The following is a 23,022-nucleotide window of genomic DNA, read 5'->3' as shown; positions in this document are numbered from 1 at the left end:
TGACTGGTTAACATGACACACTCCAGAGGGAGACCGGCAGGTAGCAGCAGTAATAACTCCACCTTTCAGCGTTACAGTTAGATGGTTCATTTTCCCTTCAAAGCCGTCAGTCTGCAGTTCTATCGGCCGTCACCGATTCCCACGCGGCAACTGGAAACGCTCGACGAGCCAACAAATGTTCATGCTCTTCATTAAGCAGCCTGAAACACACAGAGCGAGCTGACCTGCAGTCCTGCAGTGTTGATGCCAAAACGTCAAATGCTTTGAGAAAAAAAAGACCACTCTGGCCGGATCGATGGCCAACAGCAAATTGTGCACTGTGGGAGATTTCCTTCTGGTGAAAATGACCATTTCCCCCTCATTATTTCTGTGATTGCTGCAGTTTAAGACACAGAAGCAGCCTCACATGTAGATCGTCTCATAAACTCTCAGCCGTTCCCGTTTCTTTTCAGCCACGTCGCCCGAAAACCTCCATTCATTCATTAGAAAATGAAGATTAAAGATAGAAATGTATGGAACTGATGTGAGCCCGTTGGTGCTTTTGTTCATTTAGAGTAAAATTGTGCTGATAATCAAAGAACCGTCATTGCTCTGCAGTGTATAATGAGACAATGCTGTGAATTCACAATAGAACTGGAAGTAATTTTACAATTTTGCAATTACTATCAGTACCATGCCAGAGCGGGTAGGTAGCAACACTTCAACAGACAAGCAGAAGTCCACACGGACAAACAAAACCTCCTCCGCATGGAAGGGCTGCCAATAATTACAGACACACAACAGCTTCGGCCAGTAATGCAGCTTCTTTTCTTTAGCAGTCCTGCCATCTGCAGACCCATCAACACCCCTCGTCACACACACACACACACACACACACACACACACACACACACACACACACACACACACACACACACACACACACACACACACACACACACACACACACTCTCTCTCTCTCTCTCTCTCAGAAGATAAAGTACTGTGCTCAGACTTTGAAACTAATGGCAGAAAATATTATCATTATTTAAGCTATTCTTTAGTAACAGATCTCGTATTTCATCGCTAGATTTGGGCAGGAGAGTGGTTAAGTGTGTGTAGATTTTATTAAAATGCTCATTATTGGAGTGTTTGGAGAGCAAACACATGGGCAGACAACTGGAGGGCACATGTAAGATCACACCATCTCTCTCTCTCTCTCTCTCTCTCTCTCTCTCTGGCTCAGCCCAAATAAACAACAGGTCTCCGTATGAATTAGAGTCTAATAAATGAAACCAAATAGTGAGAAAATAAACTTTAAAAACAATCAAATGTTAGAAAATGCTTCAAAATGTGTCCGTGGGGAGTGCTGGAGAGGCTGTCCTGGTGGTTTGGTTACAGTAGACTCACTGTGTGACTTTCTGCTCAGGAAGCAGGTTAATGACTGGGCTTCGGTTGGGGATGCTGGCTCTGCTCTTGATGTTCAAAACCTTTTCTCTCCCTCCTGCCGCGTTCTTTTGGATGCTGTAATGTGACTTTTTGCACGTTCTAACGAGGCACCTGAGAAGAGACAAAAAAAATAAAATAATCTTTTAAATGTGCAAACACAACACGTCTGCACCACAAGGACACTCCTGCAATAAGTTTAACCTGTGCTCAGATTAACCTGAACACTCTGTAACCCCCCCCATCCAACAAAGCTATGCAGCTGCTCTCCAGCTCCTCTCTGTGCGCCAGACAGCTGCTGTTTAGTGATTTCTCCTCCTGTTCAACTATGATGGAGTTTGAGTCGTGGGCTCAGTCGGGAACAGATAACTGTTACGCCTCCGCTCAGTTTGGCTCATCTCATCTCAGTTTATTTCAGCTCCCACTCAGGGATACTCAGACGCACAAACCCAGCCTACTCCTCTGTCTGCTACACGCTATTTATCTCCCGACTGAGCTTCATTAGTTTTGAGGTAAAGTTTCAACTTCTTTTTTTTTTTCTTCTTTTTTTTTTTTTTACACTGAGTGGGTGTGTTGCAGCATTTATATTGTGGCCTATCAAAAGTTGCAGCTACTGCTACAGTATCACAGGATGTCCACTCAACCTCAATGACAAACGGACGCTTCTGTGCCAAAGAAACATACAGACACAATAACACTCCTGTGGAGAAATGAACAATCATTGCATTTCAGTGTTGTTTCATTTTCAAAGGAAAATATATGAAACAATTTTTCAACGTTTATCATGACTGCCCTAATGAAAGTGATGAGAATTGTATTCAAACAGGACCGTGAACAGGAACCTCCACAGTAAACACGGTCTGCAGTGACGCGTTGAGTCCCTTCAGTAATATCTTACTCCATCATTTACAGTTATAACTCACTATCTGCAGATGAGAAGTTTTCCCAACTGCTCCTAACATCTCTGCTCTCCCGTCAGAGACCTTCAGACACACAGCATCTGGTTTATGCCATTCAGAGGTTAGCGAGCCTCCTGGAGTGAGAGTGGGTGTTTGCTCCTTGTAGCCCCATTTCCTCCCTGCTTCTGCACTTCTGTGGTGGAGCGGTTCAGTTGCGAGGGAAAGGTGCAATGGGGTGATACTGGCCATTTAGAATAAACAACTGGACTTAAATCTTCCACCGACAGTAGGAGCGGTAGTTGTATTATATAATACAAGGTTCAATTACATTGCTCCTTTTTGCAACATGATTATATTCCCGTTATGACCCAATAGACAAGTTGGCTGTGGCACCATATTGGACAATGCTACCCTGTGTATATATACACATTTATTTATATAAATGAGATATGGCTGCCGTCATTAAGAGGCAGTGACATTATTGCATTGTTTCTTGTTTTATTTTACCAGAGAACGTAAAACTTTATTTTCCAACTGAAAAATGTCTTAGTTAGTTTATTCTTCAATCATACAATGTAGTTTGTAAAATGTCACAGTTTATTGAAAAACTACTTCAACAGCTCTTTATTCCTAATGTGTATTTATGTCCTCTATTTAAAGAAGACTAAGTCAAAATCTAGTATACTGCGAGACCATGTATAAATCCTGTAGAGTGACTGAATTCACAACAATGTGACATCACTGCGTTTTACTTTTTTTGGCGGGTTTGTGTAGTGTCATGCAAGATTTTGGGCATATATATATATATATATATATAAAGACTAGTAGAGAAACACACCCTCTGTTCCGGTTTTACTATCATAGTGACGTTCTGCAGCGGCGGCAAAAGTTTGACTAAATTTGTAACCAGCATGCATCACGTTGAGTCAGCACTGCTTCGCATGAAGTCAAAAGAGCTTATTGACAGGCATTCGCACTTCTAAGGTTGGCTCTAGTGTTGTGGTCCAAAAAAGGTATATAGTTATCAAATTTGTGGTGTCCAGTAGCAATCACTCTGTGACTTTCTATTTTTTTAAGACGGCTTTTCTTCATTTTAATGAACGTAGTATGTACATGAAATTTAGTGTAGTAATTGAATTACTAAGATTGCGGCCATTACTGCCCTTGTTGATTCTGCTTGAGTTATTGAATGAGACACTCATTGGTGTTATTAGTTAACTCGTCGTGGTTTGAAATCCCAACGCTCCTGCCAAGTCACACTTGCTGACAAGTCATCCCCCACGTGTCATTACCGTCCCTGCATGGCGCCCCTTAAACCGTCAACCAGAGACCAGCCCAAATCCTCGCACACGCCCTCCCGAGCAGGCACTTCTGAAGACCCCGATGCCCTTTTATTAACCTTATTAAAGTTAACTGTGTTATTCCAAGCTGTACCTGCATGTTCTATCAGGGTTTACGGCCCCCGCACAGCATTTAAAGGTAAGGGTGGTTCAGCCATGCACAGCTGCGGAGGAGGTGGCCGACACTCGCATGAAAGGCTACACATGGAAATCTTTCGATAGGACAACGCTTTTACCAGACCCGCTAATACCTCACTGGCTGTATGTGTGTATGTTTGTGCAGGCGCGATAATGAGCGATTCCAGCCGTCTTATTTGCTCGAATCTTGACACACACTCCCCCTCCCCCACCCACCCACCCACTGTTGGGGAAAGTGATGGCTCCATAATGATACTGGGAAATGAGATGCAGATATTCCTATAGTGAGGCACTCCGTGAGTTCACTGCGTTATTGCTTCCACATACACATGCTCCAGTGTAGGATAAATGCACATGTAGAAACACAAATCTTCAAATCATATGAGTGATGTGATAAGAATATGGCTGTATTGTTTTGTTTTTTTTCTCTGTCAAGGTTGACAGTAAATTTTTCCATCCTGATGTCAAGAATCCTGAGCATCTGGCCCTTAGTCGGTTTCAACTCTGGGGAGACATTAGGGAGGGTTGGGGGAGGATTTCGGCTGTGCCGGGGGAGGGAAGGAGAGGGGAGGGGGGTGTCCTCTGGGAGCTTCCAGCCATTTGTCGTAGTCGATGGCCAGTAGCCGGCTCGGTGCCGCAGTGATACAGTACCGAAACACAAGGATTTGTTGCCACTGGAAGGGCTCCCTGTTTCCAGTTACATCAGAACTAAAATTTCCACATCGTTTTACCAAAAAAATAAAAAGTCGGTCAAAGGAAGCAGATGTAAAAAGAAAGAAATCGAGTGAGTGCCACTGAGAGAAAGGAATGATGGCTTTTATTTGTTTGAATACGAAGAATTCTTGCTGTTTTTCTGTCGAGGTAGGTTGACATCCCCCGCCGTTCCTTTCCAAAGCACACAGGGTACTAAATCGGTCATTGGCGGGCAGGACATGCTCACTTGCATTAGGAAGGACCTGAAAACAGCTTTACAGGCCATGTGCTCTGTTTGACAACCAGGCAGTGGGCTGTTGAATAATAGCCTGCAGCTTGGACACTGAGACAGAAAAATATTATTGTGTAATTTGAAAGCCTGCATTTGCATTTATTAATACTAATCAAAATTAGACTTTTCAGGTGGTATTGGCACGTCTTTATCTGATATTCACTGGAAGACTGGCTCTAAAGAAAGAGCTGGCCACGGCTTTGGACAGAACATGCCGGCTTGTGCCAGAAAGCGTGCTGCTGTTCCATTGCCACAGTAAAAGCAGAGGTGGCAGGTCATTTGTATCTGGCCGGCTTGTTGTGGATTCTGTGTTTGGTCTACCATGTTAGAGAGAATCTAAGATTAGCCAGCTCGGCAGCCTTTTATCCTCCGTCTGGTGAAGGAGAAGTTTTGGATGGCCACTGCCAATCTCAGCCTTCCCACAGACTTCAGGACCTTCTATCACAGTATCCAACAGACACTCACCTGGCACTCTGCTATATTCTCCATCCTCCGCATCTCGTATATCTGTCTTTATTCATGATACTGTCTCTGTCATCATGTTTCTCTCTGCCCAAGTCTTCCAAACCTTTCCCCTTCTCTCCATGTTTCATTCCTCTCCCTCTCTGTCTTTCCTTACCTTATATATCATTTACAGCTTTTCGGGAAGTCGGGTAGGAGGGCAGTTGAAGTACTCAGACTTGAACAACAAAACACGTTTCCTTCAAGTTGCAGGTGCTTACACTCAAGCCTCATTGGCTGCAGTGTGACCATTAAAACGGTTGTAGCTGAAAACACTACCTACTCCTCAGGTGGTGAATAGATCCTGCACACCGCATGCATTCAATTATGTTGATTGGACTTGTCCTTTTGTCCTGAGCTCTGCTTTCAACGTGCTGACAGCCCCTTGAAGTGTTAAGGTGTGACGGAGTACGGACGGGTGAGGCACTTCCTACACGATATTCGATGGCATGCTGAAAATACGATGAAATAAAGTAAATCCTTTTTGAAAAGCTTGGCCAGTCCCGGTTTCGAAATGCAATTTTGATAAGATGCTGCTTTTAACTCCCCCTGAATGAGGCATGATCTCAGCGAGAGCCACGGATTTTTTGTGGCCCCTGAAACGACATACATCCAGAGTTCAGCCGGCGGTAGTGAAACAGTCGATATATGATTGGAGTGACGGTTGATTGCACCTGGACTGGCCCACGGTATTTTGCTGAAGTCATTTTTCCATTCTGACGAGCCCTAACTAACATCTTGCAAAAGCCACTCACTTTTCTTTTTCAGTCCTAAATGATGGAGTTATTCAGAGACCGTGATATTGACATATCATTGAAGATGACATTGGAGGCGTCCGTCCCCTGACCTTTTTTTGATGTGGCGCAGCGGTTTGGTCTTTGGAGCTGGTAATGGGATGCTTGTGGGCTTGAATGGGGCACAAACTCCTGCTGTTACGCTCCATGGCTGGTCATATGTATATTAGCTCTCCCCATTCTCTTCTCTCTCTTATGTATCACAACGTCTGCTTAGCGGATACATCTTGTACTACTATATAATTTAATGTCCGATGATGCCACGTGGCCACTTCACCCCATGCTCCTTCCTGCTACTTTAGGAGACAGAAAGTTTTAAGAAGTGCTCGTCCCACAACAGAAGCTGCATGGGTCCAGTGGGCTGATGACATATTCTGTCCTGTCCTGTGTTGGCTGTGAACAAGGGGCCCTAAACACTTCTCCGTTTGTTTGGCACCCGACTCGGGTTAAATCTGTCTTCCCACCCACTGTCTGTCTAGAGTTTCTCCCCTCGGATGAAAACACGTTTACATAAGTGCAGGAATCATCATCACTGTAATTGTTATTTCTCCCCGATGCAGAAAGCCATCGCTTCGCTTCCTTTTCATGCTGTTCCTTCTCATCTTCATCTTTGGTGTCCCTTTTTTTTTTTTCCATCTGCATGTGTGTCCTTTAATCAGGTGTTATTTCTAACAGTGTTTATCTCAGATGTTGTTTCTTCACTGATTCTTGCTTCGCTTTCCTCTTTGCTCTCCGTCTACCTTTTCTATTCTTGAGACAGCTTTTCCTCCTCTCTCAACCGGAGCCTAAGGAGGTAAATCAAACCTTGAGTGGATTAGTCTCCACAGCCTGCAGCTGCTTCTCTTGCTGCCACCTGTGTCTGCCACCATTTTTCTCCACAGATGGCCCTCAGACATGTTCACGAGGCGGCATTCGAAATACCGACCTGCTAAAAAAGCTCCCACATGTTGTCACAATGCTCTTCCCTCAGCAGTCTGGCGAGCCTCACGGACATTGTGCTCTCTATATGTTCCTGAAAGATATATGACGGTGGTCAATAACTCATTCAGCACCTGGGAGAAAGTGCAGGCGGAGGAAATGGAGTCAAAACCCAGCATTCATTTCCTGGACTCGAACAAGTTCATTTTCACCAGACAGACAGACAGCTAGTCTTTCTGTATGTACATCAGTTAAAAGAAGGAAGTGGGTTCGCTCAGCCTCCGCAATGTACAGTCCAAGACATAAAGTTACGGACAGACTGATACATTTGTCTCCCAGCAGTCCATGTCCCTCCTGTGTGCTGTGAGTAAGTAAACAGAGCTGAAGTTACAATGTCATGGCAAGGGTCATATTATACTAACTGTATTGATAAATTAGTCCTTGTAATTTTCTCGTCTTGCGCTGCAACCCTCAGAGGTTGTTGACCCGTGCGACTAGCAATTTGATGCACATCATGTTTAATGCATTTCATTGTCTGGGATTTTTTTTGTGTGTGTTTTACATAAAGGGGATTTGCGAAAAACACTGTTATTTTCTCTGACCGCTGTGGAGGTGTGGGCGTGAGAGGGGAAGTGCTGTTTGGCGGTTAAAGTGGTCACTTCCTCCGTACGGGATGCTTCGGGAGGCCCTGGCCTCTCCGATTTCTCTGAAGATTGTTTCGGCCATCCTGCGCAGCATCACGCTGGACTTCGGGACCTCTGGGCTGGGCCGGTCCAGCGCTCACCACAACAGAACCAAGTGGTCCGCTGCCAGGTCCGCTACACACACGCTGCACGAGAAGGGTCCAGAATAGTCTGGCCAAAACAAATCAAATGAAGCCAGAGCAGCCTGACGAGAAACAAGTCGGCCCATCCTTTAGTGGTGAAGAGTTGGCTCGGTCCTCCTTTGTTTCTTCGTCTCCCCTCTCTCATTTTGTGTCTCACTGTCCATACGGGACACTTCACATGTACACGGTCTACACGTGTCCTTACGTCTGGCCCAGGATTTATTTCTCCCTCCACTTTTTACAGTGTCCACACACTGATTTCTACCACTCATGTGGTTGTTTTTTTGGCTCCTTTCCACTCTCTCCATCTCTCTTCGCTTGTCCACCCATACATTCTTATATTTAATTTCAGTGTTGCAGAGTCCTTGTTTAGCTCCTGGCTCCTCCACAGCTCTTTCTGTCATTGTTTGAAACTGGGTTTTCTCTGGGTCACGGGGTTCAGCCTGACACAGTGACCCGTAAGACGAGTCCAGTGGCAGCTTCTTTTTTTTTTACCTTTTTTTTTTTTTTTTTTTTTTTTTTACCTTTTTCCCCATTATGTTATTATTCCTGTCCAGCTAATGGAGTTGATGTGTTTCCCATAATGCACCATTGGCACTCATCACACACCCTATTTTGGTTTTCTCATGGACAACAAGGAATTGGTGTCACGAGGAATAAAGAGTTGAGTCACTGAGAGTGTAGACAGGAGGGGAGACTTCTCACCTGGGGAGAACAAATACTTTGGGACGCCCCCTCCCCTTTCCCCCCATTCCCTTCATCCCCTCCTACCAGTATCTCAGCACTGCCAATAGTAATGACATTACCATATCTCTTCCCCCTCCTCTCCCCCTGCCCTTCCTACACCCATCACCTCATCCCATGTCTCTTTAAATCCTTTTTTAAATATATTATGTGAGATGTTCTGTTGGGAGTTCCAAGTTGTAAATGATGGAGGGGGCCAGCTGCCCTCAGGCAGCTTGTGTTAGAAAGCAAACCTTCTGGTAATGAGGACCCCAGAAGCAGACATCAGATGATCACATACCGGGGACCATATCACACACCATGCTTGAGTAAAACCACGGGGTCCACTGTAATAAGACTGGTGCACATGTGTTGTGTGCTGAACTTCTCTCTCGTTCAGTGGCTCTTTCTCTCCTGTGTTTTCTCTTCACCACAGAACCTTTGTACCGGTGAGGTATGAGGCGCTAACACTACACAGAGAACAGGGCAGAACATCATCTTGATAGATCCTGTGCGTTTCTCAAAGATCTCTGAGAGTCGAACCCCTAATCACCTCCGAATGGGAAGCAGAAAGTTCAGAGTGGCACATGACAATCCATCCATCTGAGGGCCCGGCAGCAGCAGCAGCAGACTATGACATGAGCTAAGTTAGTCTGCCGCGGCTCTCCTGCCAAACATACTGAGCTGCCAGCACACACTTGCTCTAACCGGGTCAGAGCTCGCCAGTTTAGTCAGTCAGTCATTCATCCAGCCAGCGACGTCAACCATTGTTTTCAATCAATCATTCTCAGCTATGAATTAGTCCGGCTGTGTCTGCGGTGCTTTTTTCTCTCTCCTTCCTCTCTTGCGCTCTGCCCTCTGATGAAAGACACTCTCAGAGAGGTAGCCAAGCCGCTCCAGTTTGTTTTGACATTTCGATGGCTCCGTCGTGAATGTGTTTAGAGTTCCTTCACATGATCAGTGTTACTTCAAAGGGTTTCAAGCACCGTGCGGTTGTGTTTGAGGAGTTTGAATCTGGGGGGCCTTTTCCTGCTGCATTAGTAGAAGGGTCTTTGATGCATATAACCCAGCTTGACTGCACTCGTATGGGCCTGACCTTTAATGTAGCCCCTGTTTTAGTGGATCAGAGCCACGCTGAGGACCAGAACTGAGCAACAAACAACTATCTGCTCCCCTCAGTTGCGCTCCAGGACTCTGTTGTGTTTGGAAGGAACCCCAATCACTCGCTGGTTTTGTGCTCTCTTCCCTCTGAGTGCTTCTCCTCCCCCTCCGCTTAATCTTGAAACCATCAGCTCCCCAGTCTGGTTCTCTTTAAATTGAATTTGAAATATTCATTCCTTTTATAAGCTGGGTTTGTAAACCCCCGAAAGGCCTTGCGGATTTCAGCATGTGTTGTTCTGGAGGGATTCAGACTCAGCTTTGGGCCTGCTGTTCCATGAACCCTGTTTCTCACTGTCACCAACAAACCGTGCTCATGCTATAGTGATGACCTGTATATGGGCCACATAGGCCTGGATAAATGCAAGCGTCTGCTGTCCTTGTGCGCTCATGAGTTCAGATGGTAAGCAGTCAAGCCATTTCACTACCTTCAAATCCAGTTCTTTTAGGTGCAGAGGGTTATTTCAGAAAAGTTTAATTTCATTTTAGACGGTTGCTCGAAAAGAAAAAACATGGACATACCCATCAGAACAGACAATTTATATTGAGCACAAAACTGCTGTTCAGCAAACACGCATGCGCTTTACTACAACATTTTTTATGAGTGTTTAGAGGCAGGGGAGATGTGTGTATGGAAAAACTTCTCGAGGCATGTGTGCCATCTGTTCAACAAAAAAAAGCAGGTACATATTGAACTTTTCAACTGATCAACAAAGTAGTGGAATGTCAAGTTGACCGACATGGTGCTTTTGGAGTTGTTTCTAACTGGGGACAGCAGTGTGGTCCTCAAACAACAGGAAAGGCAGGGACAAAAGCGGGAAGTAGAGGCTGCAGGGAAATATTTCATTGCCTCTGTGTTTCCTTTTGCTTCCAGGGACAAGCAAACAAGTAGTATTACAGTGTTTGGAGTCGCTTGTAGAACATTGAAGTGTGTTTATTTATGCATGTTTGAATGAGTTCCTCTGGGGAAGAAATGAAGAGCATCCAGAGATACAAGATTAGACGGTATATCCACTAGCATCGGCCTTTATACGTATCTTTGCATGTGGATTTGTTGTCTTATTTATCGATCTTGTGACTGTGTGTGTGTGTGTGTGTGTGTGTGTGTGTGTGTGTGTGTGTTAGTTCAGGTTTGTATGTGTTCATGCACTGGTCCAGCACTTCTGTTCTTTAAACAACTTCTGTCCTATTATTAAACTACACATGTCGGCACATCTGTGTCTATGCCTGTGTGTATTTTTGTGTGTGACTGTGCACGCTTGCACTCCTGCCTCCCGCCTCCCCCTGCCAGGCTGACCCACTGTTTCCTCTCCCCCCCTCCTCTGCAGGTCTGTACGAGCTGCTGGCGGCTCTGCCATCCCAGCTGCAGCCTCACGTCAGCCGCCCCGAGGACAACACCTTCCTCCAGGACATGTTTGGAGAGAGAAGCCTCCACTCGCTTGTAAAAGTAAAACACCCCTTTCTTTTAGAGTTATTACATTTTGTTTAGTGGTTTGTTCAGGATGTTTGTCTGATTTTAATGCCCAAGGTCCTGCTGCCACGGCACTGTCGTCACATGAGGGGCTTCACTTCTGGATAAGTGCACACTATGAAACTCGCAGTTTTTATTTTCAATGGTGTAGAAAATCATGTTTTTGCAGATCATGTATTGTGTAACGTGCATACAGTTGTAGTCATATCATTTCATTTAAAGAGTGACAGCTCTATAGCAAACGGCAACCTACCATGACGTCACCGAAGGTTTGTAAACTACCGTTCTGAAGCCGTAAGTTCGGCCATCTCGCTATTTTGGAGACAGACAAGCTGTGGAGGATCAGCTCGTCCAAATATGGTCATGGAGGAGTAGCGGATCTAAGTCACCTATAGTGGAAACCTGACTGCACCAGGCCTGTCAATCAAACACATGCGCCCCCAAACATTTTTTGAGGCCTAATATCTAATTAATGCTGAGATCAGCTGGATAGCCAGAAAATGAATAAGAAAACTTGACTTTGGCGATTGACACCACAATGAGTTGTGGGAAAAATTAATTGACTTTGTATTTGAAAGAAGAAGTTGAATGGGAGTCTATGGAGCCCACAGCCTTTTTTGGAACCAACCCCTAGTGGCCCTCTGTGTGTGTGTCTTGCTCTCACTTGTCAGAGACGAAAGCTGAGTCCACTTCTATATACAGTCTATGTTCTATACACATGAATTAATTAAACCAGAAATTTCAACATACCAAGACAAAGTTCTCTACATATATTCATAAGGATTTTATTTGAACTTGTGTCACAGTTGATTTAAAAGTCAAAATACAAACTCTTTAGTTTTAAAACTCACTAATACAATAAAATTGTACATGAAAGAAAATAATTCCACCATTCACATCTGGCTTCAGGGCCGACAGACGTTGACTCTCGAACCACCCTTGAATGTCGTCTGCCCACCTTCACAGTCACATCCTTCCTGTCGTGGGCCGAGGCAAAATCTGAACCCTCTCTCTCCACTGTCGAGCCGACCTCTCAACTCCGCATTAAATCTCACACTTGCAGCTTTGCCTGATTCCACTTTATTCACACTTCATCCTTCCAGTCTCTCTCATGCATTATAGAGTTTATTGTCATTCCAACAGCCTACCCACCCACAGCTTCTAACTACCCCCTCTCCCAGCAGGATGGACCTGCGGTTTGGTTACTGCCTGTTAAACTAGATAGCTGCAGAGCCTTGGTAGAAGATGAGCGCACTTGATATCTTTATATGCTTGAAGACAGACAGAAGTAATGAATGTAACACATTGTGTCTGTCTGCCATAACCTCATCTTCACTTTGGATTCACTGGAATCTGCAGCCAGTCTCCTTCTCCATCTTCTGAGTTCTTTTTTCTTTTGCTGGATGGTGGGTTGTTTTTTTTGTTGTTGTTTTTTTTCAAGATTTTTGATCACTATCATCCAAGAAATATACGTGAGCTTTATTGCTCAATTACTAAGAAAACCTCTCTAATTGTTAAGAATTGACTTCATCCTTTTTATATGGTCTTAATTTTGAAAGAATGAGACTGTTTTCAAGTGCTGGCATGATATATTTCCCCCCTCGGTGGTCTCTCATTCTTCAGCCAGACTCATTAAGTCACAGAGACAATTGAGAGAGAAAAATCAACATCATTTTCAACCCCCCCTTTAAAGAAATCCTTTCTGTGTAAGCATGTTTGTTCAGGATCCAGGGTTGCAACGCGCCAATGTGAGTGTGTAAAAGTGCCTGAATTATGGCATACCTCAGACGCTGAAGTAAAGCCCTGATGTCGGGACTTGAGGAAACCAGAAGGGTTTCATTTGATGCCTGGATTGTTATGGATGGCCAAAGAAAAAGGCGTCTTGAACATGGATAATGATGGGCAGGGCCTGCGCATGTTCGGGCTCTCGTTCTCGCCGGCCCCAAAGAAAACACAGCGCAGTGTGGGGCAGATAGAGTGATGCTAATGAAGGTGGCATTATGTTTCTGTGATATTTAGCCAGGCCTAAGGGTGGAGCCCCCAGACTTCACCTAGCCTTGTAACCACTCCTGATTATACCTAGCTAATCTTTCAAGACGAACTCAAAGGGGGAGGATGTTTCAGTGCAGTTCAGACAGGAGTGCCATGTCCTCAAAGGCTTTTTAACTTTGAATGAACTGCTAGAAGAGTTTTTCTTTGCAATACCCTTAGTTATTAAGATTTTGAGTGCACAAAATGACAAATGTTGAGGGTACGTTGGACCACAAGATCAGGCAGATTAGTGCAGCGATGGCAGGGAAGGAGAAGGTGAAGACAGAGCGATGCTGAAAGGAGAAGCTTTCGATTCACCCATCAATCTCTCAGACGGAAAGAAATAGGATACAAAGAACGAGGGCTGCGCACTGAACCGTGATACTGTAATGACACCGGACAAATTGCTTCAGTACCATGTCGAAAAATGCAAAATCTTTATATCTACCACAATTTATGTTATGTTTACATCAGCCTCAGTGAGCCACGATGTTTACCATATGTGCCTCTACGTGGGCGATCCACCCATGTAAATAAAATCACTTGACTTAAAAAAGTAAATCTTGCATTACAATTCCTTTTTTTGTCATGTAAAAAAAATGTGGCTCACACCTGTGTGAGTTGCGTAACTAGAGGAACTAGAGGCTTCTTTGTGTGCTAGCGAGCATCTACTGATAGTATGTGAGGAGTTTAGGGAACATTTAGCTACACAAATCAAACTGTTACGTTCTCACCTGCTAAATGCATGAAACTTAACTACAGGGCCGATATTAAAAATGTTTGAATGATACAGACTCCTACAAACAGCCAAAATGTGTTTCTTTTTGGGCTCGCTTTTAGGCATAAGGTGATGAGCTGAAGCTGCTGCTTCTTTCCACTGTGAAGGTTGCGAGGTTGTTCAACTATCTTAACTGGATCACCTCCTTTGTGCTCCCCCGTAGAGTTATTTTCGACACATCTAACTGGGAGGAGACTGTCGGGCCAGACACAAAACGCAAGGCGTGAAATATTGCTTTTGTTTAGGGACACGTTGGGGTCGTCCAGGTGAAGTCCCACCAACTTACCTACTCAGATCAGCGCCGACCGATGGCGAGATAAACAGGAGCAAAACATCTCTGCAATACCAACCACACTGTGGTTTCACACAGTGTGAAATTTCCAGCCACATTAGTACAACATCAAAGAGCCTCATTTGTTCTGCACTAAAATGAGCCCCTTCAACCGACTCTCTTATTCTCCCTCTTTGTTCTGCAGAGAGAAGCGGAGCTGCTTTTAGCGTCTCTTATTGTTAACACAGAAGCATAAGTAGAAAGTGCCCTGCTCCAGACAAGCAGAACTACATGTTTCCTCTGCTTTCTACTTGGTACTGCGATGTGAGCCAGCCTGTCAGCCGCTGAGCCAAATGGACGGACAGAAGTACAGAACAACCATCTCACCTTACAGCAGAGACCAGCAGTCAGACGCAGCATTCAGGTGAACATGGCTAACGTCAGTGGCACACCATTAATAAAATCCTTAATTGTCCCTTTCCTCTAAAGCCCCTGCACTAAACCTCCACCTTTTATTCCACGAGGCTGCGAAGTTGATACTTTGGGAAAGGCTAAACATCAGAGAGAAAACACACACATCATGTTAATCTGACAGACTCTCATATGGAAACGCTCAGGCCTCACCGGGGCAATTATGGAGCATCAGTTACTGGTCACTCTGTCTGGAGGGACCAGAGGACGAGGTGTCACAGATGGAGAGAAGAAGAGAGAAATCAGACCCACATGACGACTTAAACCAGACCTGAGCTCCTTCTGTCTCTCCTCGCCTGCCCTCCTCAGACGGTTTGGACAGCCTCTCACATCCCTCCTAATCCGATTATGTCACAGAGATGAAACAAATATTTTCTAATGTCATCTTTCAGCAGGGCTTTGGCTCACAACTTTGCCTCATTTTGCATACTTTTCATCGGCGCAGCATCGGACCTTACATGAAATGTGAGTTCTGGGGTGTATAGCTAATATAGCTGAAGCGACGCAGACAGTTTGACTCTTTTCAATTAAAGGGGGTTACTCAAGTGTGCTTTCTATAAATTCCACCACACTCACTGTTCCTCTGCCAAGTTCCCGCTCCACAGAAAGCCACAGGAAATATAATACAATATTCAATTTCCACCTGCCTCAGGTGGGGCTCTCCTTCAGGACCAAGTTTCTGTCAGCAGGCCTTTAGGCAGGCCCTGAGATCCCTCATTTTGTGGTCAGTCGTTTTGCCATAAATTCTGCTCCTGTTAGTTACTAATAGGCTTGGCCCCAGCTTCGTTGTTTCACAGCAATATTGATGTGGGCTTGCCAGTTTGTTCTTCAGTGCTGCAGGCCTTTAATGACATGTAAAGGTGCTGCAGCTGATGCTTGTACCCAAGTGGAAAATTTCAGCTATTTTTGATGAATGAGCTCATTTTCAGACGACCCACACTGTATTCCTTGAGTAGCAGACAGAATGAATAACTGGATCGAGCTCGAGCTGGCCCTCCAAGTTTTATGACTCACCCTATGATGTCCATCCTCTGGGCTCTCGGACTGCAACCGTAGACTTGCCCTTTGACTGACTAAATGACTCGACTGGCTCACTGGTGTTTATGACAGTTTTGATCAGTGCGTCTGCTCGACAATCTCATTTTTGCAATAAAAGTGATTGAAGTGAGATGAACAGATTGAAAACTTTATCAGATAAAACAAAAATTTTCCTTTGGGGGACATAAAAAATGTTGACCATGATGTATGTTATCGCAATACTCTTCATATCACAAAATATTTAAAATCATGACTTAAGAATTGTGATAATTTTATAGCATTGGGTATTTTTGGGGCCAATACCAATAAAAACAAAAATCTGACATCAATGTATAAGCCAACATGTGTTTATCAAGTACACAAGTATAAAAAAAAAAGAAAAGAATAACAACTTCTAACTGATACCAATCATCTTTTTCTGCATCATGTTCTGTAAAAAAGAAAAGTTTTCTTATTGGACAACATATATGCAGATGCCATCAATTTCAACCGATAAAATCGGCCAACCTATACAGTATAAAATATATCAAAAACACTAATAGTAATGGATAAAGAGAAAATGAGCAATCAGAACAGGTTTACAACAGTTTACTAACGCTGCACGCTCGTTTGTTGACGGAGAAAGTAGGAGCGCTTGTTTTGATGTTGCTAATGTCGCGAATAAAAACGCTTTGGAATTATCATTTGTAAATAATTAGATCCCACAGAGGCATGAATAGAGACTGTGATTTTATTATTATTAATTAGTCAGCCCTAATAAATAGAGTCTGTTCATTCCCTTCTCGTACACAGCGTCGGTGTTGGTCCTCCAGTTCAGTCTGTTGTTTAAGTGGACATCCAGTAAATCTGCAATGAATCTGCTAATCGTGTCTTGTTTGAGGACTGGAGGTTTATATACTGTACCACCTCAGAGATGCACTCGCACTGTTTGTCGGTCAGCGAGTCCTCTGAGGTCTGTACTTATTATTTTGGGGGGAACAAATCCCCGCAGGCTGCTGCGGAGAAGGGAACCACCATCCTGTCTTCATGTTTATGGAGCCACTGGGTTTGTCAACTCTGTGTGGATTCTTATATTTTCATTGAAAAAACACGAGTAATGTAGTAATTGTAAATTAAATACTTTGTTACAAGAAAATTGTCTTTGTGACAGAAGCTGGCTAGTTAAGATTTCCAAACCTTGCCTTAATCCAAAATAAATCCCCGTCCTTGCACCGCTACACTCTATAGGTGTAGGCTACCTTCCAAATATTTTCAGAGGACTTAAATGGTCGACTGCAGCATACAGTCAAAAGATCGTGGTCAATGTCCACAAGCATGCGCCTCTGAATCGAGCCAGAAGAGCTACATGACGATGGATGGAGCCAAAGGCGAGGGTGTGATCGGGACAAAGGAAACTTTATTACAGCAGACAGGCTGCTGTGAGCTGTTGACTACTGAATCACCTTAAAACTCATTGAGCGCACTGGAGGGACAGTTAAACAAGGAAAGACCTACAGTCCCAATTTCATCAGTCAAACGTCTGTGTTGGTAATCAAGGAAAATCTCTGGGGTGAGCTCACAACCATTATTCCAGGTCACTCTGGTTGACCCCAAATTTGTATTACTTTGGAAATAAATGGCTCAAAGTGAAACCAGAAGGTCTACACGATACGAAGCCAATCTTAATGGGACCTGGAGCATATAGGACCAGTACAATATATATACAATATGTAAAATGACGTTCATGGTGCCATATCGTGTATTTATGGTTCCCTCATGGCCCAAGAACTGCCTGAAGACATCCTGGGCTCACCTGGACCCTTTAAAGATAGTCTGAGTAAATATACTCGTATGTCGAATGGACCGCCTCACGGTGCTCCCATCAATCTGATTCAACCTGTCAGATGCATTTGTCCTGGCTTTATGCCCTATATATCATTCATAATGCAGCTTCCTGACCCAGTAGCAGTTATACAGGATAGTTGCTTGATTCAAATATATACATTTTATATTTTATAAAAATGGAAATATAGAAATGGAAAACTTACAGTCTGGATTTGTGTTTCTCAAGATGGTCTTTGTATGTACATGAATGTTACTGTGCTTTCTTTTACACAACACATTGTGTATGGACGTGTGTCTGGGGCCCCTCAGCCTCCTTTTCCAAGAGTTCCAGGAGGAAATGTATCCCCCCTATCTAAATGAGATGGCTCTTATAAAATGCTCGGCCAGCTGCTCCGGTCTCTCTCTCACTCATCTATTGGATCTACTGCCAGTTCTTAATTCACTGTCACACTCTCCAGGCCTTTTCCACAACAAACGAAACACAATGCGAGGCCCCAGACACCAGGCCTCTCTGTATGGGGTCCTTGTCAGGGAAAGTGAAAGACTGTGTGTGAATTGTCTGTTCAACAGGGATTGTTGAAACATTATACAGCAGATTCTCAACCTACGAACACAATGCGTTCCGAACAGCTGTTCGTAAGCTGAATTGTTCGTAAGTCGTTATATATTAGCATCGATGTTTTTGACACAGTCGTAGATATTGTAGCCTTTCCAGAAGTCGCGTAGCGTTTTCTCGGTGTCCTCCTCGTCGATCATTTTCAAGGCTTGCCTGTACGTTCGGCGGGTGTAATACTTCTTGAACGAGGCAATTACACCTTGGTCCATTGGCGGGTGATAAATATATGAGAAACGGTAAAGTATCCAAGATGGTACGAACTAAGATGAACACAACAACGAAGTGAGTGTTGGAGCAACGAACGAAGTGTTGGAGATGAGCCAGTGCTCATTGCGGCAGAAAGGGGAATCAGTCGGATGTGGCGCGCTGTACAAAATACGAACTTGCGAACGCAATACGGCATTTTACGAACATTTATGGACATCCGTCAGCGGTTGTTCGTATCTACGAATGTTCGTAACTCGAATGTTCGTAAGTTGAGAACCCTCTGTAATCAGTGATATAATTATATATACCATTTGAAATATACTGTAGAGATTCGTTGACGACCCAGTGTCTCCATGTGTTTGTTGGGGATCAAGACTTCAGTCCTGGTCCAAGAATTTTAAATATATTCGCAAATGTAACATGATAGAAAAGACCAATGCATTTCAGTCATCCATTCTTACCCTTAAGAGATTAGTATTTTCAGAGCTGATCCTGCAGATTGATATCGGGGCAGATTTACACATATTTAAAAGATAAATATCAACTAAAATCAAGCCAATGAAAATCCGATCCTTTCTTTATTGAACATTACTGTTTGCTCAACTCAGCCTTCTAGAGATCTTTACAGAGTCCTACAGAACAGTGTTATGCTCAGTGTGTCTGTGATTGTGAAAAATGATCTGGGCGCAGTGTATGCGTGACTCTGAATTCAGACACGGAGAACGGTCAACTATTGGCAAGGTGGCGCCGGCCAATATCCAAACTGGAGGCTTCATAACAATAACAGCCGCTCGCAAACCAACAGGTGACGTCACTGTTGGTTGCCGCTTGGGTTGAAGAGCTGTGCTGACAGTGAATGAGGAGATATTTTACAAGTTGATAAAGTAAGTTTTGTTTGGAGAGCCTGACTTTGTGCTGTAATTCCTTCAGCAGAGCTTCTATTGAGTTTGGTTAATACAAAAAAATGATGGGGAATTTGCAAAATTGCAAACAGATTGTTTAGATATGAATGAATTATTGCAATTCCAAGATCGCAATATTTGAAAGGGCTAATTAAAGAACTTGGATCAGAAACTGAGCCAAAAACATTTTTTTAAATTTGATAATTTAGCAGACAAACCACAACAGAAAACTGCCTGAGACCGTTGGATGGAGGCTCTGTGAGGAAAGATTAAGCTGCTGGAGTTTTGTGAACTTTGTAAAAATGGATGGCAAGGTTGAAAGAATGCTGTGATTGTCTGGTCCTGGTCACCAGGTTGAATCTGATTTCAGTTGGCATGTACTTAATTAAGCAGGATTTACCAGTCGTATCCTCAACAGACTAATGGAGAATCCTCCTGTCATCTGCAGGATTGTTCACAAACCGCAGCAGTGTCCTGGACCTATCGCCATTATGCCTGAGAGAAAGCCAGATTTCTGTAAACTGACCCACTGTGACAGGAGAAAAAGCAAATCTCAACCTTTCTCATTTTGCTTCTTGAGCAAACATATCGTCTCACAGCTATTCCAGTTGCAACCCTGCACGTCTGTCTATAATCCCCCCCTTCCCGTCTGCCTAACTTAGTCTGGTCTACCAGGCTACTGTGCCTTGACAAGGTGTTCTGGATCCGACCAAGAGATCAGACCCAGGTGGATTAGCAGAGGCATGATACTGGATCCGGTCCGGTGGGTAGATATAGAAACAGGAGTGGGAGAAGGATCGTCAGCTTTTACCGGTCCGATGTGAAGTTTTCTGGGCAGTGGACATTAACCAGAAGCTTTGAGCTTCGTTGCAGGACTCTGAAACAGAAACACTATCCAGCCCTGTGATCTCCAGACCTCTCTTTCTCCTTCCATCAGCACACCTCTCCATCTATCAAGCTTTCACTCTCCTGCACCCTCGCTCACCTTTTGCGTGCCAGACGTTGCTGGCTGTACTGTCTGTGGATGAGCGTTCGTAAGCTGTTCCTCAGCCACACCTCCACGGTGACAATCGAGGCTCCAGTTAGTCACTAATCTTGTTACTGCAACTGGATCATAAAGAAAATGATTTGTTTGAGATACTGAATTTCAGTTGTTTAAAGGTCCCCAAGGTGTTTGACCCCTGACCTTAACCATGATCCTCAGCAGTGGTTGAGCCTCTTGTCTGAGAGAAGATGAAGATGGATGTTATGTTTTTGTTCCAGTCCGTCCTCGTTGGAGTTTTTCATATCAATTCTTACCCGTGTTAGTGTTTTTCCTCAACATATGTCTCCTCATGTGTTGCTGTGTGTATTTTAAGCCCGCAGGGTATTTCTGGAAGCAAACACAACTTAGTCGGAGGCCTCTGTGGAGACGGGACACACACTGCTCCTTTGTAGCAGGCGTTTTTTCATAGGCGTCAGTGAAGGTGTTCATTCATTTATTAATCTTTTCCCAGCTTCCACTTCTTGGAGCTTTATTTCCTGATTTTTTGAAGCACTTTGATGCCCAATATTCTGTTCATCGTAGAAGTAGCAGCACTTCTCTTCAGAAAAGCTGCGGAAGCCCGGTCTGTGCTTCGGCTGTATGTTCTGGTTTGCGCTCTGGTTTGAGCTAAGCCCTCCTTGGCTCTTGCACACTGTCTCTCACTGTTTTTGTTTTTATATATTTTTTAATCCCACCAGGCCTCTTTTCCCGTTTGCCAGCAGCGCTGCTGCCTCACCAAGTGGACAGAGAAGGTGCTATGCAAAAAGCCGGCTAATGACTTTAAAATGCATTACTGCGTCATGGACAGGCACTTGGAAAGAGTCCCGAACTGTAAATAAAAGCATTTCAATCTCGCATTTGCTCACCAAGCAGAGGAGAAATTCCACAGTAACTAAGTAAGTTGAGGTGGTGGAGCTACAACTACCTAAGCAGATGTCACCAGAGCTGTGGTATGTTGGAGCGCCGAAGACACTGGCAACCTCATGCATTTATTTCATCTGTTTTCTTCCAAAGACGATCAGGACAGATGAAGTAACCGGAGCTGCCTGCCTGTCCTTTTACGGCCCTCCGCTGTAGAAGAACAGACGGAGGAGGCAGAGAACAGGGTGGAGTTGTTGGGACTTCATGAACAGTGGAGAGTAACCGTTCAAATATGACGTGGCTGTGTGAAATTAAACAGATGAGGATGAAAATGTCCAGGAATTGCCCTTGAGTGGCATTCATAGATTTGATGCCATAAAACATGGAGCACACTGACATCAGTTGAACTTAAACACCGGGATCCACTTAAACTTGTGTTAGCAACGCTCAAAGTTTGTGCTAACTCTGTATCTGCGTCCCCAGCTTTGTCACGGTTGTACCTCTCATTGCAGATCTGTTACATCGCTTGTTCTTTTTCTGCCACCGTTGGTCGAACTTCCATGTTCTACGGTCACAGCTTTTCGCCTACTACAGCTGAGCAACCGTCTCCCTCCGTCAGGCCTTCCACAGATTACCTCCACGACACGCCTAATGCACCATGTTTTATAGCCGGGTAATGTCGGCTTTACACAGGGATTTGAACCTCTAAGCTGACCTTGAAACATGGCTCCTCTGCCGGCCAAGACACAGTCCTAAAAGGCCATGATTTATCACCGGAGCCTGTGGATAAGTCCAGTTGAAACGGTTGTAGCTGTTTAAGGCCAACAGTTAAAGGGGAATGTTGATGGGCAGAGTGGGGCATACATGTGCAAAGACATTTCACGCATAGCTACGTTGCATTTTTCCTCACCAGAAAGTCATAAACTTGCTGTTGAAATGCTGACATGAGTGTATTTTGGTAATGTGAATGACATCATGTTTTGGATTTCAGATTTAGTTTTCTCTGGTGGTTATCGTTAAGATTGATGACAGCTTGAAGAGAATCAAATGAACTCATCTACACATGTTGCTTGTCTTATTGCTAATCAGGACGTCTCCACAGCCTCGAGCCAGACATGGTGGAAAACATGTCGTCGTAGGGAAAGATCACGTCCTGTGTTTGTGTCATCTCACAACATTTAACTCACTCCGATCCGAGTAGCATTCCCCAGCATCTCCACTGCTGCTACTGTAGAACGCCGTCTAGCTATAAAAACATAATTTGTGTAGAGGGGAGTCAAAACTATGTCTAACAATCCTTGAACAGATGTTTTAATTGCACGCAGCATCTGCAGCTGCTCACAATGTGACGGCAAACAAACTGCTTTTCTTGTCTCTTTCTGTCCCGCTGAGTGATTTTCTGTCGCAAATTGTCCCTGCTCCATCTTTGAGTGTGAGTGTGAGTGTGGATGTGTAGATGTGTGTGTATGTGTGCTCCCATGTGTGGATTTGGCCCGGCAGACACCGAGCTGGCCCGGGGGCTTCTCTGTCACTCTCGGCACAGCCAGAGAGCCTTCTGTTCCACCGTGGTGCCGGAATGCTTTCCAGGACATCCAGCTGGAGGCTCCAGGCGGAGGCCCACCTATCAGTCAGACCCGTGGCCCGGCTCCGCTTCACCATGCTGGGCCGAGGAGAGACTTGGGAGCGGCTGCTGGGAGGATGGGCGTCCCTGTCTGTTCTCTGATGTGACCTGACAGCAGCCTGTAGCCTGTCAACGCATTCCTGCACAGCTGCTCTTAAATCACAAACGGGATGGTTTTAGTGTTTTTTTTTTCTCCCCGT

The 23,022-nt window shown here is 44.4% G+C and overlaps 1 protein-coding gene across 4 annotated transcripts in view; it reads left to right on the top strand.

Moving 5' to 3' along the window:
* The window catches only part of mpp7a (MAGUK p55 scaffold protein 7a), a 143,098-nt gene that overhangs the window by 38,704 nt on the left and 81,372 nt on the right, over nt 1-23,022 (top strand). For all 4 annotated transcript variants that reach the window (XM_069698045.1, XM_069698046.1, XM_069698044.1 and 1 more), the window contains one exon: nt 11,036-11,154. In XM_069698045.1, coding sequence (XP_069554146.1) covers nt 11,036-11,154 — 119 coding nt within the window. The remainder of the gene's footprint in view (nt 1-11,035; nt 11,155-23,022) is intronic.

This window comes from Brachyistius frenatus, unplaced genomic scaffold (genome assembly GCF_029030835.1).
Source record: "Brachyistius frenatus isolate BFR_SWC_R1_liver_20210118 unplaced genomic scaffold, ASM2903083v1 Contig_25, whole genome shotgun sequence".
Taxonomy (NCBI): Eukaryota; Metazoa; Chordata; class Actinopteri; family Embiotocidae; genus Brachyistius; species Brachyistius frenatus.
The sequence above is the reverse complement of the archived record's forward strand: the minus strand, read 5'-3'. Positions and strand labels throughout refer to the sequence as shown.